Genomic DNA, 22,224 nt, shown 5'->3' on the forward strand with positions numbered 1-22,224 from the left:
AATCTCCTCAAAGATTAAAAATCAGCTTTTAAGCCTGATATTACTCAATCCTTGAGATTGACTTTAAAGATTGAGAATTACAACTCATGGAATTCGATGATATCTAAACTCGAGCTTGAACGAAAAAAATATTTTGATCAAAAATAAAACCGATTTGTTTTCTGAAAACCCATTTTCAATGCGTTCATTGAACGTAAAATCCTAGGAATTCACCTGGAATTCATTAGGTCACCTGAACCAAATCGGGTGTCAACCGTAAGAACGGTGGTTGCATAGCATGGTCGAAGACAGGACCTTGTGCCAGACCGAAAAATTATAAGGGTAAGCTTTACTATTGCTCCTACAAAGGATAGTAATTGCGTCCGACACGTTTATAGACCATAATCAAAAGCAAGTCACGGGACATTGCCTTAACAGTTACTTGTTCATCGCTTTCCTTTACAACCGGACGGTAGTTTATCGAAAGGTAATATACGGGACAAGTGAACTGGACGTGTTGCTTTCCTAATACAAGGTTAGCAAGTGGGTAACACAAAACCATAAGTTTTGAGCTAAAATTTTCAAATCTGAAACCCACCAACCCACAAAAATATTTTGCAAACACCGGTGAAGGGTTATTCCGGAAAACCTGTCTAGGGTAAAATCTAGCATGAATTTTCAAAAGATCAAATGTTTTTATAAAGATCCAATTTCCTAACGGATCTAAATTTTCATAGTCATGTGGGACTGTAAACCACAAATGCTACTATCATTGTTTATACCGCCGTATCAAAATCACTGATGTACAAAGTGTGAAGAATAAAGAAGTGATTCTAGTGTGTTTTATTTCAAGACTGTATTGCTTGAGGACAAGCAACGTTCAAGTGTGGGGATATTTGATAGTGCTCCAAATGAACATATATTTAGTATCAATATCCCTCCGATATGTAAAGATTTCAGTTGCAATTGTTCCATTTTCATGTAATATTCATTTATATTAAATAAGTGCGAAGACAAAAGGCGAAAACAACGAATTGAAGACGCAAAGGTCCAAAAAGCTCAAAAGTACAAGATACAATTAAAAAGGTTCAATTTATTGATAAGGAACGTCTAAAAATGACAAGAGTACAAGTTACGAAATGCAAAGTACAAAATATCTCAGCGTACGCAAGGACGTTCGAAAATCCGGAACCGGTACATGAACCAACTCTCAACGCTCGACGCAACGGAAAAAAAATTACGAGTCTACTATGTATATAAATATAATATAATATATAAATAATTATAAAAATTATTTATATATTATATATATTTAAATAAAAACCGTCGGCAGCCTTGGATCTTGAACTTGTGGGCTGGTTTTGGAACCTCCGCGACTTGCGGAGCTGGAAGGCCAAAATGGCCGCGACTCGCGGAGCAGTGAATTTCAGTTCTGGCTATAAAAGCTCTCGAGTTCTGCATGTAAAAAAATATAAACATAATAATAATAATACTCCCTAGTATAATATAAATAAATATATATATGTATATATAATATAGATTAGTGTTATATTAGATTAGTTTGGGTTATGTAAAGGTTATTTTACGGGTTTTTGAAGTCGAAATTCTGTCCGTGTAACACTACGCGATAAATAATCAATGTAAGCTATGTTCTCCTTTTTAAATTAATGTCTCGTACTTAAGTTATTATTATGCTTATTTGAGCCAAAGTAATCATGATGTTGGACTAAATATTAAAGACGGGGTAATTGGGTTTTGTACCATAATTGGGGTTTGGACAAAAGAACGACACTTGTGGAAATTAGACTATGGGCTATTAATGGGCTTTATATTAAATTAACGATACCTCGTTAATTTAATATAAAGGTTATGATTTGAAGTATCTATATATAACCACATACGCTTAATCGGACACGATGGGCGGGATATTTATAAGTACGAATTATTGTTCATTTGACCGGACACGGGGATGGATTAATAGTCAATGGACTCATTAAAACAGGGGTGGATTACATTCAAGGGTAATTGGTGTAATTGTTAGCAAAGTATTAAGACCTTGTTACAGTTCGAATCCCCAGTTAGTTGGAATATTTGACTTCGGGTATAAGGTTAAATTTGCCGAGCAGTTTATAATTATGACCGATGAACTATTATGGACAAAAACCAGATAGGTTTCAAATACATCCAGGACAAAGGACAATTAACCCATGGGCATAAAACTAAAATCAACACGTCAACCATCATGGTTACGGAAGTTTAAATAAGCATAATATATTTTATTTCATATTTCCTCGTACTTTTATTTATTGTCATTTTAATTATTGTTATTTATTTTATTGTTATTTAAATATCATCATTTACTATACGCTTCGCTTAAAATATAAATCGACAAACCGGTCATTAAACGGTAAACCCCCTTTTATATATTATTATATATAATTATATATATTTTGTACAAATATAGTTGTTTAAAAATATAGTGTGCAATAAGCCCGCTCCCTGTGGAACGAACCGGACTTACTAAAAACTATACTACTCTACGATTAGGTACACTGCCTATAGTGTTGTAGCAAGGTTTAGGTATATCCCATTTGTAAATAAATAATTAAAACTTGTGTAATTTGTAACGTATTTCGTAGTAAAATATAAAACTATTTCGTACCCTCACGCTACATCATCAGCATCACACCTTCATTACAAAACCTACATGCATGCATACGTACATACAAACATACAAGAACCTACGTGCATACGTACAAACAACCAAGCAAGCATGCATACATCCAAAACCAAAGATACCAAAAACATACTCATTTAATACTATTAGTAACAATACATAAAACTAATAAAAACGATAGTAATAGTAATACAAATAATAGTAATAATAATAGTTCATATAAATATTAATAGTAATAAATATTTGTAATACAAATACTAATACACTAATAATTAATAATAGTGATACAAAAAATAATAATAATAACAATAACAATACTAATAATTGTAATAGTAAGAATAATAACAGTAATAGCAGTAATAGCAGTAATAACAGTAATAACAGTAATAACAATAACAATAACAATAACAATAATAATAATAAAAGTAGCCCTACTCAACTATTCTTATTCTAGCCCTCCACGCATCCCTATCAAAAGTCATGTCCTCGGTCAACGAAAGCTCCCTCATGTCGAGTCTTAGTCTATCCATCCACCTACGAGTAGGTCTACCCCTTCTCCTTACACCATCTACCGTGAGTGCCTCAACTCTCCTAACCGGGGCAATACGTGGTCGTCTCATCACATGCCCAAACCAACGAAGTCGTTCTTCTCTTAGCTTGTCGATGATGCTACTGACTCCAAGTTTTTCCCTAAACACACCATTTGGTATCATATCTAGCATGGTTTTACCACACGTCCACCTAAGCATCCTCATTTCTGCCACCTCCATCCTTCTCTCTTGGGCCTTCGTCATTGGCCAACATTCTGATCCGTACAACATGGCAGGTCTGATTGCCACCTTGAGGAATTTTCCTTTCAATTTGAGTGGTATCTTCTTGTCGCACAAAACCCCTTTCGCTGCTCTCCACTTCAACCAACCTACCTTAATACGATGAGTCACGTCCTCATCTATCCTCCCTGATTTGTGGAGGACCGAGCCTAGATATCTAAACGACTCTTGTGGGTGCAAGATCTGGTCCCCAATGCTGATGTTCCCTCCAACATTAAGTTCATCATCAGTCCTACCGAATTCGCAACTAAGATATTCCGTCTTTTGTCTACTGATCCGTAGCCCATTTTGTTCTAGGGCTTCCCTCCATTGTTCTAGCCTTCTATTAAGCTCATCCTTTGTTTCTGATACAAGCACGATATCATCGGCAAAAATCAGACACCAAGGGATGTTCTCTTGTATTCCTCGATACAGCTCGTCGAGGATCAAAGCAAAAAGGAAAGGACTAAGGGCCGATCCCTGGTGCAACCCTACTTCTATCGGGAAATACTCTGTGTTTCCCACAGGCGTCCGAACGCAGGCCTTCACCCCATCGTACATATCCATAATAGCTCTAATATATCTACTTGGGATACCCCTAACGTTAAGGGTCTTCCAAATCAACTTTCGCGGTACGCAATCATAGGCCTTTTCCAAGTCTAAGAAGACCATCTCTAGACCCTTTTGTTTCTCCCTATACTTCTCCATAACGCTTCTTAAAATATGAATTGCCTCCATCGAAGAGCGCCCTGGCATGAAACCAAATTGGTTTTCGGAAACCGTAGTTTCGCGTCGGAGTCTAGTCTCAATCACTCTCTCCCAAAGCTTCATAGTATGACTAAGTAATTTTATGCCTCTATAATTACCACAGATTTGGGCATCCCCTTTATTTTTGTAAATGGGGATAATCTCGCTGAGTCTCCATTCCGTAGGCATTTTATAACTTCTAAGCGTCTTATTGTAAAGACACGTCAACCACCTGACACCATCCTAACCTAGGCACCAGCACGCCTCTATTGGGATCTGGTCTGGTCCAACAGCTTTGTTTCTACCCATCTTTCGTAGTGCCGATCTTACTTCTTCCTGACTGATTCTCCTACAGAAATTGTTGTTCTGGAAATGTCCTATTCCCAAGTCCTGCGGGTCCTCTTGGCGCCCGGGTCCTTCACCCACGAAAAGAGATTGGAAATACCCTTCCCATCTTTTCCTAATTTCGTCTTCCTTTACTATGGTTTGACCGGCTTCATCCTTGATGAACTTGATGTTATCTATATCCCTCCTCCTACGCTCCCTAGCTTTAGCAATCCTGTAAATATCAAGGATGAACATCAAAGTATACCAGCTGATGCTCAAGATTTACGACTGCCATTTCAAGGTGGACTCAACTTCTATATCAACCTTTTATACGATTCATTATTCGCCAAATTATATGTTCTTTTTACTGCTGATTGATTTAAGCTTTATTGTATGTATATGATCACTCCTATTAATTATAGTGGTATGAGGATGAAGGGATTTAAGCCATAAAATATTTACTGTCAAAAAGGTTAAAATGCTATAAGTCTATACGAACTCTTATACTCAGTTTTTATGAATTGCATTTTTGGGATAACCAAATAAAATTAAAAAGAAACTCTTATACACCATGTTGAATAAATTACTTGCATCTCTTAATCAATATTAATTTGACACTAAGTTTAATATATTAGTCTTAAGTTGTTGGTTTGATGTATGCTCTAAATATTGCAATGTCATTTATACATATGGTAATTGAAGTCTCATATGCACTGGGAGTTTATTTTGGCCATTTAATATTATATGATGACATGTATGTTCTTTATTTATGAAGTTTGTTAACAATTCAGGTCATGTTAGACTTGGTTAGATTTGTTTACGAAGTTCACATTGATTTTTTGGTGCTGATATGTGACTAATTTTATGTTTTTAGTTAGTTGTGGAAGTTCTACAGTTTTCCTGAAACAATCTATTTGACCTATTTACCTTCACCTATTCGAAATGTTGAAGATAAGAATACAACTCATGGAATCAAATCCAAATGATTTGGATAAATGAAACTCTTATTGTGTTTATGCCTGAGTTTGTTTACCAAATGGTATTTAGTGGTGGCTTGATTTTAATCTTGGTAGATATTTCATTAGTACTACATTTTTAACTTTGAAAGAGATCCAGTTTGACACAACATTATCAAATTTGGAAAAAATTTCCATGCATTGCAGGTGGATTAATAGCAAACTTCCGTAACAATGCTCCATGGATGATGTATTATTCAACAAGGGAATTGCTTGGACATGCTGGGCAAGTTTGATGACGTGGCAAGATGGTCAAACTGTCCTGATCTGATAATGTGTCAAAATGGGTCAGGCTGGGTTGGCGGTTGCATCTGGTCTATTTCTTTCTCTGTCTTAATTTTGATGTATCTATCTAATCACCTACGTCCTAATTTTTTTTATATTTATTACCTGTCGATTTTATGAATGGTTCGTCGAAGGTAGATTCACAACCAATAGATTCGGGTTCCGAAGAACTCGATGCTCTTCGAGGAAAATACATACGAAGATTAACTGCTGTAATTATCCATCACATGCCAGCCTTCTGGAAGGTTTCACTTATGTTTCAAGTGGAAAATTTGCAAAGGTAAATTATCTTTTATCATGTTAGGTAAATTATTAATTTAAATTTTCTATTATGCTACTACCTTATCCACTAAGTTTCTCATAATAGGTGGGAGACGAAAAAAGTTCAAGTCACTCTCTTGATGAAGTGTCTGGAATGATTCAGAATACTATATCAGCTTTTGAATCAAAGGTACATTTTATTTGATACATGATCTTATCATTATGAATCTTTCAGTTGAACTATTTGGCAATATATATATATATATATATATATATATATATATATATATATATATATATATATATATATATATATATATATATATTCTTATATCTTTATCCATTATGATATTAATTTTCCAGGTTCATAACACTTTTCTTGATCTTGAAGAGTAGAATATTCTTCTTCCATACATGAGTGATGCAATAACTGATATATCTAAAGCTTGTGAAGCTTTTGATTCAAAAGAATTGGCACCTTCAGTTGCAAGTATCTTGATTATGAGAGCAAATTTCAAACAAATTTCAAACCTGAACAAGATCGGTTTTTGGATTACCCTTTTTTACTCGGTTGCAATTTTATCTAGATGAGGACTCTGATAACTTTAACTTTGTTCTCCAATCTTATTGTGTTTATCAGCTTCTTTGACTATTTTTTTACTTAGTATACTGATATTTTTTTATTATGTTTTATTACAGGTGTACTAAATTTTATCGGGATTTAGGAAATTGTAATGGTGTTTGCAAGCACTGTTCAGCAACATTTCGGTTTGATGAGTGGGTTAAAGCGTATTCTTCTGATAACCACATTCATTACCACAAATGTTGTGATGAGCGGGTAAAAGCGTATTCTTGTGATCCACCGTTTTTACAAAGGTTTTCAGGTATATGTTTTCGATTTGTATCAGTGATGTTTGATGACTTGATGTTTAATCATTTTGTTTATAATAATTTGAACGTTTCGTTTTAATATGTTTCATGGTCCTCCTGACCCGCCCATTTAGCTAGCTACACAAACATAAAAGCATGAATGTAACTAACCAACTGTAACAAAACAGTATTTGATGTACACGTCTGTGACGTTGCACCTGTCTTTACAGAGCCACTCTGCACCATACGGTTTGTTTTGTAACTTTATGACTTTCTCATTGTAATCTGCTTTTATCCATGCTTGCTGTTTTATGCATTTCAGTGTCTCGCTGTTTTAACTATTTGGGTGCTATTTCGTGTTTTGTATAATTTAGTCGAAACGGGTTATGTTTCATCTGTAATCGGCCACTGGGTTGAACCAAATAATTTGGCTAAAAAGAGACTGGTTAGTCTACCATTAATCTGCTTAGTACAATAAAGTCTTAATTTTTTTGTCAAGGTACAACTGTTTTTTAGAAGTGAAGTTGTTATATCATGAATTGTCAAATTGTTGGTTTTAGAATTGATAATGCAAAACCAGCCACTTTGAATTAGCTCTCTGCATAAGGTTTGTCTTTTTGTGGGATTCAAGTTCCCGCTGTATTTAATTTGCAATGTTCTTTGTGCTTCTGTGCAATAATTAATGTATGTCTTTTCCTCCTCAAGATATTGTAATAGCACACATTTTAGGTGTTATATGTTTATGCCATATTAATGTACATTAAGTATATGTTCATATATTCGAGTATATATATATGCTCACTTTGTGATTTGATGCACTCTGCATGGAACCTTTAAATGGAACATGCTTACCATTCATATACTAGATTACTAGCCATACAATTATTTATTCGTGTATCGATCAACACACACGCATGTGTGTGCTATGCAAGGTTGAAAAAGACGCGAGGCGGGGCCGAAACGGTAGCGACCTCAAAATGTCGCAACGGAAAAAACGGGGCCGAGACGGGGTCGAAACGGATGTTGACTAATGTTGACTTTTATATATATAAATATATATATACACATATTTTAGAACTAAAAAACTTTCGTTGACAAGTTTGTACCTATAATTGCTATTAGCATTAATATAATACAAAATGGAATACTAAACTAAGTCAATTTTGATTGATTTGACCGACTTATGACCGATTTTAACAGAATTTCTGACTTTTGACCGGCGTTGACCCAATTTTTCCTGCACTTGACATGACTTTTGACCGTTGACCGGCTTATAAGAAAACGGGACGGGGTCGAAACGGTTTAGTCGCCAAAACGCCGCAACGGGCGTCGCAACGGACGCAACGGACGCCGTTTACAACAGTGGTGCTATGTATATTGTTTTTTTTTTTTTTTTTTTTTTTTTTGCTTTATTTTGGTTTTTGTTAATTTTTCGGGATTAATATTATGATTAAAATAAATAATAAGGTGCTTATATTGCTCAGAGATCATGGCTGTTGAAAGCTTTTCATGCCAGAATTGCACATGGGCAATGTGACATCATCCAACTATCGTGAAGTGTGTCTGATACGGTTATATCAGAACCCGATTCGGTGATGGAAACGAGTCAAGCTATGGTTGTGATACCTGCTATGTCTCATTTTGAGATGTTGTTTGGTGACCCTAAATTCAACTTTTGGGTGCTTTTACTTTTGAGTGCTATTTCAGTTATGCAACTTTAGGTGATGTACTTACATATGAAGTTGCTACTATTGGTCATGTGTTTTGTGTTTTGTTAATGTCGGAGTTAGTAGTCTTAATCTATATTTTTTGTGTAAAGCAAAAAAATTAACCAAATTATATTTATTTCATCTACAACAATACTTATGATACTCTCTTTATCATACCGTTAATTGATATAGCATAAACGTTTCCAGTTTGTTTAATTAAGATTCGCCGTGCAACGTACGGGCACTTAAAAGCTAGTTACCTTATACTCCGTATATCATTTACCATGAGTTCAATCGGTCCGACTTAACTGTTCACGCTAACATCTTTTTTTTTTTTTTTTTTTTTTTTTTTTTTTTTAAGTTTTCTTTAGTCAAATAAGGTGGGCTATTTATGTTACTATTGTATTCTTTTTTTATACCCACTTCTATTACTACAAAATATTATTATTATTATTATTATTATTATTATTATTATTATTATTATTATTATTATAATATTACTACAAAATATTATTATTATTATTATTATTATTATTATTATTATTATTATTATTATTATTATTATTATTATATAATAGTTATAATTATAATTATTATAATTAGTATTATCGAAGTCATTGTTATTGTTTTTTTTTTGTACGCGAGGAAACCTTTCTATGAACGCCTCCATTGGCTCCCCCATAGAAGGTAAAACCTCGGGTAATCAAGCCCCCCGAATGCGAGACCTAGTACCGGGTGAATTGCGCATTATACGCACCCTTCTAGTCACACTCCCTTTTTAAACAATTTGACAACCAGGAATTGAACCCGAATGGTGTGTTTCATTAATATTACTTTTTTATTATTATATTCCCATTAGTAAAAGGTTATTTTGCAATCTTTACATTAATATTTACATTTACATTTTATATTATAAACACGATAAAAAAATTAGAGCAGCGAAGCGCTCACCAGCTATTCTTGTTTCTATTCATTCATATAATTGCATTCGTTTTAAGATCCGTAGTGATAGTGATAAGTATTGAACGGATCACATAAACGGCCTATTCTTAAGTACTTGCATAGAAAAACTTAACCCATCTTTCAACTAAAGTTTCCCCTGCCATTAGACAACACATAAGGTGCTTATCAAGTATCAACTAATGGATACAAAATAGGGGTGTAGTCACTATATATACATCTTCTAATCATTCATATATATCTACCTACTTGTCATGAACAGGACTTAAACCCGAACCTCGTGCGTCTAGCATGTTTAGCCTATATGATTAGCTGTTTTTCGAACTAGTCTTTTTCAGCCTTAAGTTCCAAGATATCGTCATCAAGCTTCTTTTCAACAAAACGGAGTACTCTCGCACACCTTTCAGCCTTTTCAAATCGTTCTTGTGCAGCAACCAGCTCAGCACAACTCTCTCTAAGATCCATTTGGGCAGCTTTTTTAACTGAAATGGTGTTGGCTTTCATTTCCATAAGTAAACTAAACTTTTTCATGGTCTCCTTTTGTTTGCGAATGGCTTCCAAATGAGCTCGAAGCCATGACACATCAACGTTGGCGGCCTCTGCATGCGACAAGTGGAACTCAATTTCGTCTATTTTTTCAACGGCATTATTGGTTTGAATTTGCTTGACAGCTTCACAGATAGCCTCGAGAAATAATGACCTAACAGAAGGTTTTTTGGATACACACTTAGCTGCAATGTCACCGTGTTTTTTGAAAATGGCTTCAAGAATTGGGGCAACACTTTCTTTCACGTTGTATCCTTGAACACAAATTACACCATGTTGAGGAGACACCACCTTTTTAGGGGAACATTGTTCCATCTATACAAAGTAGATATAAATAAGAGGTGGCGAATAGAGTAGTTCGGGCTGGGTTAGGTAACTGGTCAAATTGGGGTTAGTTTTTCTATTTTCTTCTGTATCCCCTTATAACCAAGTGAATTTCGATTTTGTAATCGTATTTAACATTCAAGTTCTAGTTCTAGTTATATTTATATTTATATAAATCATAAAAATGGGAAAATGTCAACAGGAACTTAGGCAACCCATTTTAACAAATTATAAGAGGTTAGATACATACAATTAGCAGTAATAAAAGGGGTTAGATACATACACAATTTGACACGGGAGACTCAGTTTCAACCAACTCCGGTTGTTCCTGATCGACACTTAAAGGTTCATCATCACCATTATCATTATCAGATGATATCTAAATGGGAATAGCAACACATGTTAGTCTACTTACTATTATTGACGAATTGTTCATATTTGTTATTAGAGAAAATAGCGTTTAAGGGGACTTACATTAGTTACAGGAGACGAAGAATCTTGATCCAATTGATTTGTTTGTTGCTCTGATTCAGTCTCATCATCATCTGATTGGCTTATTTCTAGATCTGATTCGCTTTCATAATTCGCTTGACTTGGTTGTTTATCTGAATCAATCTCATGAACAGATTCACTTGTTTCTTGATCTGATTCGATCTCATGAACAGATTCACTTGTTTCTTGATCTGATTCGATCTCATGAACAGATTTACTTGTTTCTTGATCAGAATCAATCTCATGAACAGATTTACTTGTTTCTTGATCCGATTCAATCTCATGATCCGATTGGCTTGTTTCTTGTTCTGAATCGAACTCAATACAGTTATATTGCACAGTTTGTTTGACCGGATCCAAAGATAGAGGAGGATAAGTTTTTTGGACCCGACTGTCAACCTTCCTTCGGCGAACATGATGCCGTTCACATAATCGCGAGATAATCGCAGGGAACCACAACTCGCCTTTATTAAATCTAGCACACAACTCAATCTGTTTTGATATCACTTTTCCCACATTTATAGGTTTTCCAGCCACAATACAGTACAACAAAACAGCTACATCTTCTTCCACAATCTTATCGTCAGACAATGGGATAAGGTTGTGTTTGACAAAGTCAAACCAGATAGCCGGGCCCACCTTGAGAGAAGCACGCCGGAAAGACAAATTTGATGATTGTATTCCAGTCAACTCCTTTGCAATGATAAGCGGTAACGTGTAAGCTTGTTCAAACATGGTACCTTGATGATCTGTAAGAGAGAATAAAGAGTTGATAGCCGATGCAGTAGCATTTACTATTTTACCTCGAACATTAACTGCATTGGGTTCCGTAGAATCGTAATTGTCATAAAATTCTTTGACTAATGGAATTGAAACAGGAGACGGGTTCTGGCAAAACATTTCCCAATTATGAGTTCGGATAATTCGATTGAAAGTATCAGGAAATTTGTGTGAGTTAGATTCGGACCATTTGAACCCTCTTTCCATAAATAGTTTTCGTTTAAGGGTGTATCTATTATTATTATTATATTTTTGTTTTTTGTATTTAGATTGGAATCTCATGTTTATAGATGGTTCTCGTTTCTTCGGTAATATTTCTACGTTTCTCCAGGCTGGTCCCCTTGTCCTGCCCATTACTTAACCAATCTGCAATCAAACACGACCACATTATTGGTAAAAGGATACACACCAACCCATATCATATCAATAGTAACTCATGCAACACTGATGTCCACAACGTGGAAATTTTTCCTCATTTTTACTTATTGATGAGTCAATCAGGTTAGGTTTTACGGGTAAAAGGAAAACGGGTAAATGAATTGAAAGTGGCCCAAAGTCAATTTCTAATGCATATTGATGAGTCAATCAGGTTAGGTTTTACTGTATGTTATGTTATCAGAGGAATATCATTGAATTTATATAACCTGTTCAATCATACTGTATTTATTAAACTTATTAACACATTTATTATATAAAACATACAGACAAAAAGTTAAAAATTTCCCATTCCAAAAGCAAATTTTGATAACAAAAACAATATTGTTAAAGAAATAATTTAGATTGACCAAATTATATTGAGGAGAATCTTTACCCTAACTTGCACATTCTACCTTTAACATACACTCATCAAAAAGATGATCTAAATGCATGATTCTTAATTAGAGCTATTTTAAACAATAACCTCGATTTATAGTTTGATACAAACATACATTATAATTATATTATATAGTTACACACCAAACACATGCATTCAAATAAATAAAATTATATCCAGGGTTAGGAACCATACCTTACCTTATTATGTCCTTCGATTAAGTGGTGTTGTACGGAATAGGGTTTCGGTAGTGACACTCGTAATGGACGTAGGGCGATTTGACGGAGGAGGTTAGGTGAAGTGGTAGGGGTTAGCAGAGGTTTCTGGTAATTTTATTTTTCTTTAGCATTAAAACTCTTGGAAAACGGCTGCCTTTTGGTTTCATCAATTATTTGTTGAGTGATGATATTTTGTAAATTTTATCTAAAAAAAATCTATAATCTAAAATTTATATCTATATATCTATATATATAGTCATCATATAGTATATAAAGTTCTAAAATAATAATGTTATCATTAAGTTAATTACATTTTAATTTTATAATTGATGATGTCACTAAAATTGAAGAGTTTATTCAAAATATAAATACTTGGATATGTATAATGTCAAATAAATACGGAGTAGGTTAAATCTTTTAAAAGGTACACTTAAGCCGCCTTTTCTTTCACACTCATCATTTACTGAGTTCAAAATTTACTCTGTTTCCCAAATAAATAAATAAAAACCTAGAAAACCTATATCTTGCACGCCATATCCATCTCTTTCTCTTCAATCAAAAATTTAAATTTTAAAGTGCACTTCAATCAAAAACCCTTATCTTATACGCCATCGCCAGTTCCATCACCATCGCCATTCCAATTTCATAAAAACCCTAAAAAAGAAAAAAACTACACACCCTTCCATCGCCATTCCATCACCATCGCCATTTCTATTTCATCAAAACCATCACCATCGCCATTCCATCACAAATCTTCATCTTCAACCTATTTTTGAACTCAGCTTCATCTTCAAGCGATTACTTCATCTGCTTATATTGTGAAAAATCAACCTCTTTCCTTGCATCTAATTTAATTATGTGTTAAATTCTATGTGTTATTTTTAGTTATGTATTTTTATTTTCAAAAAAAATAAAAAATGTAACCGTGTTATTGTTATTAATAAAAGTGTTTGTTCAAAAAATTTGTATTTACATATTACTACTATTAATATTTTAATGTATGTAATGTTATTATTAAATTTAAGGTAATAGTAGCGTAAATAACTGTAAAATAACTACTATCAAATCTAAGCGTTATTAAGTAAATTAGGGTTTAAATGCAGCATACACAAAACCGAAGTTTGAAACTCTGGATTTGGCCAAAACCGAAGTTCCAAACTTCGGTTTAGGGGTTCGACTGACAGATCAGGCAAAACCGAAGTTTGAAACTTCGCATTTGGCAAAACCGAAGTTTCAAACTTTGGTTTTACCATTTATGTAAAAAAAAAAAAAAAACTTTTTCTATTATTGCAAGAAATCTTATTAAAATTACGATTTTTTAAAAAAATCGTGTTTTATATATATCTAATATACTACTAAGTTCAACTACATTAAAATGAGTCCAATTATACGTTGAGTTTTGCACAGAATATATCTCATCTAAACAAATGCTAGTATATTGAGTAAACAATCCTATTATACGTTAATTATATCTAATTTACCGAGCCATTATATATTGAAATTTAATTTCCTTTTGCGTTTTAGCATTACTTTAAGGAGCAATTAACTTCTCTCCAAATATGCAATTAATCAATTTCAATTGTAAGTTTTCCTTTTAATTTTTCTTCTTTAAAAAATATCATTGCATGTAATAATTCTGTTTGTATTACATCTATAAAATAAGATAAGATAGTCTTAGTTATAATTTTTTTTTATTTAGATGTATTTTTCCTAATGAAAATTGTTGCAAATAATGGAGTGTTACCATTTTATGATTACTGATATTTATTTTACTCTTAAAATTTGTTTGATTCTTTATACCGAAAGAGAAATTGATGGTTTAATTACTATAATTTCTTTTATATTCAAGAAGCGTAACCGCGTTCAACTATTAACACCAAAGATACGATTTTTCTCAAAAAATTTGTATTTTATTGTAAGTTATATGAATAGTTAACTAATTATATATATTTAACTATTATCGACAAACTAGTTCGTGATAAATGTATGTGTTTGTACAAAATTGACTAATTTTTATAGATTATATTTGATAAAATATATTTATTGGTTTGGCTCATATATTTATTCTATTTAAAACGAATATAATTGTTAACTTATTTTCTCAATATAATATTTTGCTACAATTTATAGATAGAATTGTTATTATAAGTATTTAACTGTTAGCTGTTGTTACAACCCACTAAGCTTGTGGATCAACCCATTCAGCTTGAGCCAAATTGTGATATTTAACCAACAATTGAAAGATCCAAGAATTTCATGAAAGTTTTTCTAGAATTCTCCTTAGTTCATCTTTAAAATGATAAAAACATTATAGATATCTCAAGAATTATGTAATATATTTGAAGTTTCTAATACTTTGATCTTAGTCATTCATATCATTTGATCTTATTCATCTATTATGTAGTAAGAGTATCATAAATATGGGTAATCTCATTTTCCACAACACACGTCAATTTTTTGTTTTCCCTCTTCTAAAAAACTCTCAATCAGTATAAGTATTTTCCTTTATTCTCATTTGTTCTCAATTGGTTATTTAAATTATAGAAAGGTCCGAGTAAGGTTGACTTAGTAGTGACTAAGTGTCGCACAAGGAGATTATCTAGATAAGTCGATGACATTGAGCCTCCCTCATCTTTAAAACCTGGCTTCACCATTGGTTGAGAATACATTGTTCACACATGTCACGACATAAACTGCACATAAATTATCTAAACGCACACGAAGTTGTACGAATGAGCTGGTAATTGAGAAATGGGTCTTGGGCATTGCTTACTTCTATGATTATTTTTTAAGTCCAAGCCAAAACTGAATAAATCAAATAGTAGGTTCGATAACAAAAAAATATATCAATATAAGAATTAATTTGCATCATTGTTGTAAAATTCAGTTGTCGGTTTGGGACTTTCCCAACTCATTTTGCTAAAAAAACGCTTTAAAGCTGGTCAAGGTCAAAGTAAAAAAAAATCAAATACTTTCTCGAGCCAAAACATGTCTGGCAACTAGTAAGCAATCAATATTGATTGTGTGGTAACTATGCCTGACAATTGAAATCCATATATACTCAAATTTGGGTCAATTGGGTCAAAGCTTTCGGGTCAATCACGTCTTGAGAAAAAAAAAGGCTTGGCAATGTAAATCAAAAATTAAAAAAAAGGCCGAATGGATTTTTCTCCAACCTATTAGGTCATATAAAAAATATAAAAAAATGGGTCAAATGGCTATCAAGTCCTAAAGCTCTATAAATTGATACGAGTCTAATGGGTCATGTGAATGTGTCAAATGAATTAAGCATAAAAGATCACAACATATTTCATACGTGTAATATTAATGAAATCATTCATGATTCTATCATTTATTATGCATATTAATATTAATTTATATTTTATTATACATGACAAATATAAAACTTAATTATAAATGTAAAAGAATATGACCCGTTTCGACTCATTGCCCAACCGACTCGAAAGGATGTGTAAAAGATAAAATAGTTGAATACTCACTCTAATCTTGTGGATCTGCATGCATACGTAGATGGTGGAGTACGTGGGTTTATACCAACATTTGAAACCGTAATTAGTGACTTGTCATATCGATTGTAATAAATAGTTCGAATGAATTCATATGCAGACTCGTTCAAAAAGCATATCCGGTTGTTTGTAACTGCAATTGAATAATGTACCATAAGAAGCTAATAAAAGATTGGTTTTTTTTACGAGATGAATAATACAAAATACCTCTATTGATAGCGGCACATAGACCAGACTCATAATAAGCAAATATTAGAACAGGTAGTGCCCATATTTTAGTCACTTTTCCACTTTCCAATGAAATCGGTGCTTCGGGACCATTGATATCATAGCGCTCCTGATTCATTGTCATCAGTCATGTAAACTTAACACGTAAAAAAATGCAAAGAACTCGTGACTTGGACAAAAGTAATAAGTCTAGTTAGGGTAGTGGTTCACAAAGTCAAGCTTTCTAGAAATTGTAAGAAAAGTCAAAGCAATATGGGGGTTGGGGGTAAATGTCAAGGCCAACATATAATACGCTCACGGGAGGTCATGACTTATATTTTTGGTGCACGAGCGGCGAATGATCACAGGAAACAAGAAAAAATTGGTTCATCTTCTAGAGCTCGGAGAAGAGGACGCGGTGGTTCAAAGCAGATGTAGAGGACATGAGAGATACTCCTTTGATAAAAGTACCATCGAGTGTTACAAGTGTCACAAACTTGGACATTTTTAGAATGAATGTATAGATGGGGAAAAGGATGACATATATTATTTGAGTGATATTTTGTAAAGTTTATTTCTAAAGAATGTTTGTTTAATTCCACATAACCATTTATTTTAAAAATTGATGGAGTTTAATCTTGAAATTTAGTGTTTAAGTGCAACTTTATAAAAAAACATTTTCAACCTAATGGTGTTACTGAACCCCATAGTCTATACATGCTACATTCGCCTCAGAACATAGGTCCTGAAACTATATGTACATAGTTGGTAAACTACATGGCTACAAAAAAAAAAAAAAAAAAATTCGAATCTGAAAAAAATGAAGCTGAAATCGAAAAAAACCGAAATCGAATATGAAAAAAAAACAAAGTCAAAACCGAAACAAAAAACGGAATTCGAATCCGGAAAAATGAAAAAAAAAAAAAAAAGTTCAAGGGTGACCTTTGGATGTTGTCATGACGCTTTGGTTACGAAGGTTATCGGGGTCTAGGTTTAATGATTCCGAAAAAAAAAAACTAAAAAAACTGAAGAGGAACCAATTTAAAAAAAAAAAACCATTTTTTTTTAACTGGAACTCATTTTGTGCATCTCACACTATAGTCGATTTGCTCCATTATTTGTATTTGCTTAAATTTCTCATCATTTGAGGAAAGGTTCAGTTTTTCAAAGTGCTAGGATAATTTTTTTTTTTTTTTTTTTTTTTTTTTTGTCTAAAAAAAAACGATAACATATAATGGATCCGAAGATCAACCGGTACAACCGTTACACAAGGAGTCCAAAAAAAGGGCAAAAGCTACAGACCTAAAACAAAATGTCCAGCCAACATGGCGGATCACAATAAGCTAGGAACGTAGAAAAATGTCAAACACAGCTAGCAAAGAAAACCTATGTAACATAAGCACTAAACGCTAATAAACATAACAAACATAAACTTTTATATAAGGTTTCCCAGTCATTAGACAAAACAGAAGGTACAAAATCTGGGTGTAGGCATAAGTGCATGACCCTCACGATCTACTATGAACTATATCTACATATCTACACATCTACATCTATACTAATTCAAACAAAATAAAATATATACCCATTTGTTACAACTTATAAGCAAAACATAGTCCCCAAACCTCATGCATCAAAGCATGTTCTCACCAGCTTAAAATTCGTTTTTTTCGAACTAGTCTTTTTCAACCTTGAGTTCCAAGATATCGTCATCTAGCTTCCTTTCAACAAAACGGAGTACTCTCGCGCACCTTTCAGCCTTTTCAAATCGTTTTTGTGCAGAAACTAGCAGCTCTGCACACCTTTCACCCATTTCAAATTGTTCTTGTGCAGCTAACAGCTCGCCAGAAGTCTCTCTTAAATCCATTTGGGCAGCTTTTTTAACCAAAATGGTATTAACTTTCATTTCCATAAGCAAACTTAACTTTTTCATGGTCTCCTTTTGTTTGCGAATGGCTTCCAAGTGAGCTCGAAGCCATGACACATCAACGTTGGCGGCCTCTGCATGTGACACATGAACCTCAATTTCGTCTATTTTGTCAATAGCATCATCGGTTTGAATTTGCTTGACAGCTTGTTGTGGAGACGACACCTTTTTAGGTGAACTATGTTCCATCTGTACAAAATATATATAGATAAGAGGTGGCAAATTGGGTGGGTCGGGCTGGGTTAGGTACAGTGTTCTAGAACTCAGAAATTTTCAGGAAATACTTGACGAATACTCAGTTTTTGGAGAGGTCCGATCCAACTAATCAAATTCAGTCAATTCTCGGTCAACAGCGATCACTCCGGATGACTCGATTAAAATCGGTCAAACTCAAACTTGGTCAATATCCAATTACACCCTGAGTTACCAATTACTCCCTCATAAGTCCCGACCAATTACTCCCCGAGTAACGATTTTCGCAACCTTGGTTAAGTTACTGGTAAATTTGGTGTTAGTTTTTCCATAAATTTTAAGGACATAAACTTTTACAAAAAGATGAGTGAAGCGAGTTCCAAAAATATAAAAATAGGTAGGGAGATACATACAATATTTGACACAGGAGACTCAGTTTCAACTAGGTCCGGTTGTTGTTCCTGATCGAGGTTTAGGAGTTCATCTCCATCATCACATGATACCTAAAACGGTATAACAATACATGTTAGTCTACATCATATTTGTTATTAGAGAAGTAGGGTTTAAGATGACTTGCATTAGTTACAGGAGACGAAGAAACATCATCTGATTGGCTTGCTTGTTGATCCGATTCGATCTCATGAACAGATTTACTTGTTTCTTGATCTGATTCGATCTCATGAACTGATTGAGTTGTTTCTTGATGTGATTCAATCTCATGATCCGATTTACTTGTTTCTTGATCAGACTCAATATCATTAACAGATTGACTTGTTTCTTGATCTGACTCGGTCTCATGATCCGATTGACTTGTTTCTTGATCCGATTCAATCTCATGATCCGATTGGTTTGTTTCTTGATCTGACTCGGTCTCATGATCCGATTGGCTTGTTTTTTGATCTGAATCAATCTCAATACAGTTATCTTGCACTGTTTGTTCGACCGGACCCAAAGGTAGATGAGGATAAGGTTTTTGGACCCGTTTGTCAACCTTTGATTGGTGAACATTATGCCGTTCACATAATCGCGTAATAACAGCAGGAAACCACAACTCGCCTTCATCTCGTCTAGCACAATCCTCAATTTGTTTCGCTATCACTTTTCCCACATTTATAGGTTTTCCAACCAAAATACAGTACAACAAAACAGCTACATCGTGTTGCAATATCTTATCGTTACACAAAGGGAAAAAGTTGTGTTTGACAAAGTCAACCCAAATATCTAGACCCGCCTTGAGAGAATCACGTCCGAAAGACAAATACGATGATTGACTTCCAGTCAACTCCTTTGCAATGTCCCTTATTGTGGGAAGTGGTAAAACGAAAGCTTCTTCAAACATAGTAGTTTGATGATCGGTAAGAGAGAATAAAGAGTTGATAGCCGATGCAGTTGCATCTACTATTTCACCTCGAACATTAACTGAATCGGGTTTTGTAAAATCATAATTGTTGTAAAATTTTCTGACTAATGGAATTGAAACAGGAGATGGGTTCTGGCAAAACATTTCCCAGTTATGAGTTTGGATAATTCGATTGAAAGTATCAGGAAATTCGTGTGAGTTAGATTCAGACCATTTGAACCCTCTTTCCATAAATAGTTTCCGTTTGGGGGTACGTTTATTATTATTATTATATTTTTGTTTTTTGTAATTAGAATGGAAGTAGGCTATAGGAGGACCTCTCATGTTTATAGATAGTGTTCGTTTCTTCGGTAATATCTCTCCGTTTCTCCAGGCTCGTTCCCTTGTCCGGCCCATTACTTAACCGATCTACAATCAAACACGTCAACATTATTGGTAAAAGGATACATATGAATCCACATGTGTGCCAAGGTTGCAAAAAACGCTACTCGAGGAGTATTCGGACACAAATGTTTAGGGAGTACTCGGCAACTCGGGGATACTCAGACGTTGACCAAGTTTGACTTTGACCGAGTTTTGTCACCTCGGTCAAAACTTTGTCAAACTCGCCTAAAACTCAATCAAGATTATCGAGTACAGGGCGGCTGCATGTGTGCCAAGGTTGCAAATATCGCTTCTCAAAAAGACTCGGTCAGGAATTTTAGGGAGTACTCGGCAACTCAGGGATACTCGGATGCTGACCAAGTTTGACTTTGAACGAGTTTTGACCGATCTGCCGAGTAATCCAGAGTTTTGGCCGAGTTTGACCAAGTTTTGACGGAGTAGTCCCGAGTTTTGAACGAGTTTAACCGAGTAATCTGAGTAATTGGACTTAGCAACCGGGAGGCATTTTTTTCCTGAGTACTCCCGAGTTCTGCAGCACTGATGCATGCAGATACCAAACGTGGCAATTTTGCCCCATTTAATTATTGATGAGTCAATCAGGTTAGGTTTTAAAAGCAGACGGGTAACGAATTGAAAGTGGCAAATAGTTAATTTCTAATGCATATTGACGAATAAATCTGGTTAGGTTTTAAAAATTATCAGATTCAGAATACAGGAATATCATTGAATTTATATAACCTGTTCAATCATTCTGTAATTGATTAACACGTTTATTATATAAAACATACAGAAAAAAAGTTACAAATTGCCCATTCTAAAAAAACTTCTATTTGTAGCAACTTTGATAGCAAAAACAAAACAATATTGTTATACTGTAGTAATAAGTTAGATTGAGCAAATTATATTGAGGAAAATTTTTACCCTTAACTTGCACATTCTACCTCTAACATACAGTCATCAAAAGGATGATCTAAATGCATGATTCTAAATTAAAACTATTTTATTTTACACAATAGGCACAAATTAAAATTTTAATGCATTCATACATTATATAGTTACACAATAAGATTATATCCAGGGTTAGGAACCATACCTTATGTCCCTTGATTAAGTGGTGTTGTACGGACTAGGGTTTCGGTAGTGACAGTCGTAATGGACATACGGTAATTTGACGGAGAAGGTTAGGTGAAGTAGTAAGCGATGGCAGAGGTTTCTGGTAATTTTATTTTTCTTTAGCATCAAAACTCTTGGAAACGGCTGCGTTTTGGTTTCATCAATTATTTGGTACGAGGATTTTTAAATGTACATAAATGTAAAATATTTTTAAAACAATTGTATGTTGTATAAATGAGATATTTAATGATCATATATTTCTCTTTAGTTAAATGAGATATTTACAAAGAAATTTTTAAATGAATTCAAATTTTAAGTTGAGATCTAAAGAATCAATAAGAGTACGACATGTGGTGTGATAATCACATTTGATTGAAAAAAATATATATAATTTTTTTTTCAAAAAAAATTACATTTTTTTCAATCACATGTGATTGGATTTTATAGTCACATGTGATTGGCATGTAGAATCACATGTGATTTAATGTATGTCAAATTCAAACACATTTTATTGAAAAAGAAAAATTGAAAAAAAAAAATTTCAGAAAAAAATAAAATTTGAATTTCTTTTTTCAATCACATGTGATTGGATTTGACATGCAGAATCACATATGATTGAGTTTTACAATATTTGACATGCTAAATTTAAAAAAAAAATCGAATTTTTTTTTAAATAATTTTTTTTAATCACATGTGATTG

At 33.6% G+C, this 22,224-nt stretch overlaps 1 protein-coding gene across 1 annotated transcript; it reads right to left on the reverse strand.

Moving 5' to 3' along the window:
- Positions 1-18,002: 18,002 nt before the first annotated feature.
- On the reverse strand, positions 18,003-21,637 carry LOC139894118 (uncharacterized). Its single transcript, XM_071877319.1, has 4 exons — positions 21,505-21,637; positions 19,245-20,435; positions 19,081-19,170; positions 18,003-18,664 (listed from the first exon to the last, which is right to left on the reverse strand). The coding sequence occupies exons 2-4, from the start codon at positions 20,421-20,423 to the stop codon at positions 18,224-18,226; spliced, it is 1,710 nt and encodes a 569-aa protein (XP_071733420.1). The 5' UTR covers positions 20,424-20,435; positions 21,505-21,637; the 3' UTR covers positions 18,003-18,223.
- Between the last annotated feature and the right edge of the window lie 587 nt (positions 21,638-22,224).

This window comes from Rutidosis leptorrhynchoides, chromosome 2 (genome assembly GCF_046630445.1).
Source record: "Rutidosis leptorrhynchoides isolate AG116_Rl617_1_P2 chromosome 2, CSIRO_AGI_Rlap_v1, whole genome shotgun sequence".
In the NCBI taxonomy this organism is placed as follows: domain Eukaryota; kingdom Viridiplantae; phylum Streptophyta; class Magnoliopsida; order Asterales; family Asteraceae; genus Rutidosis; species Rutidosis leptorrhynchoides.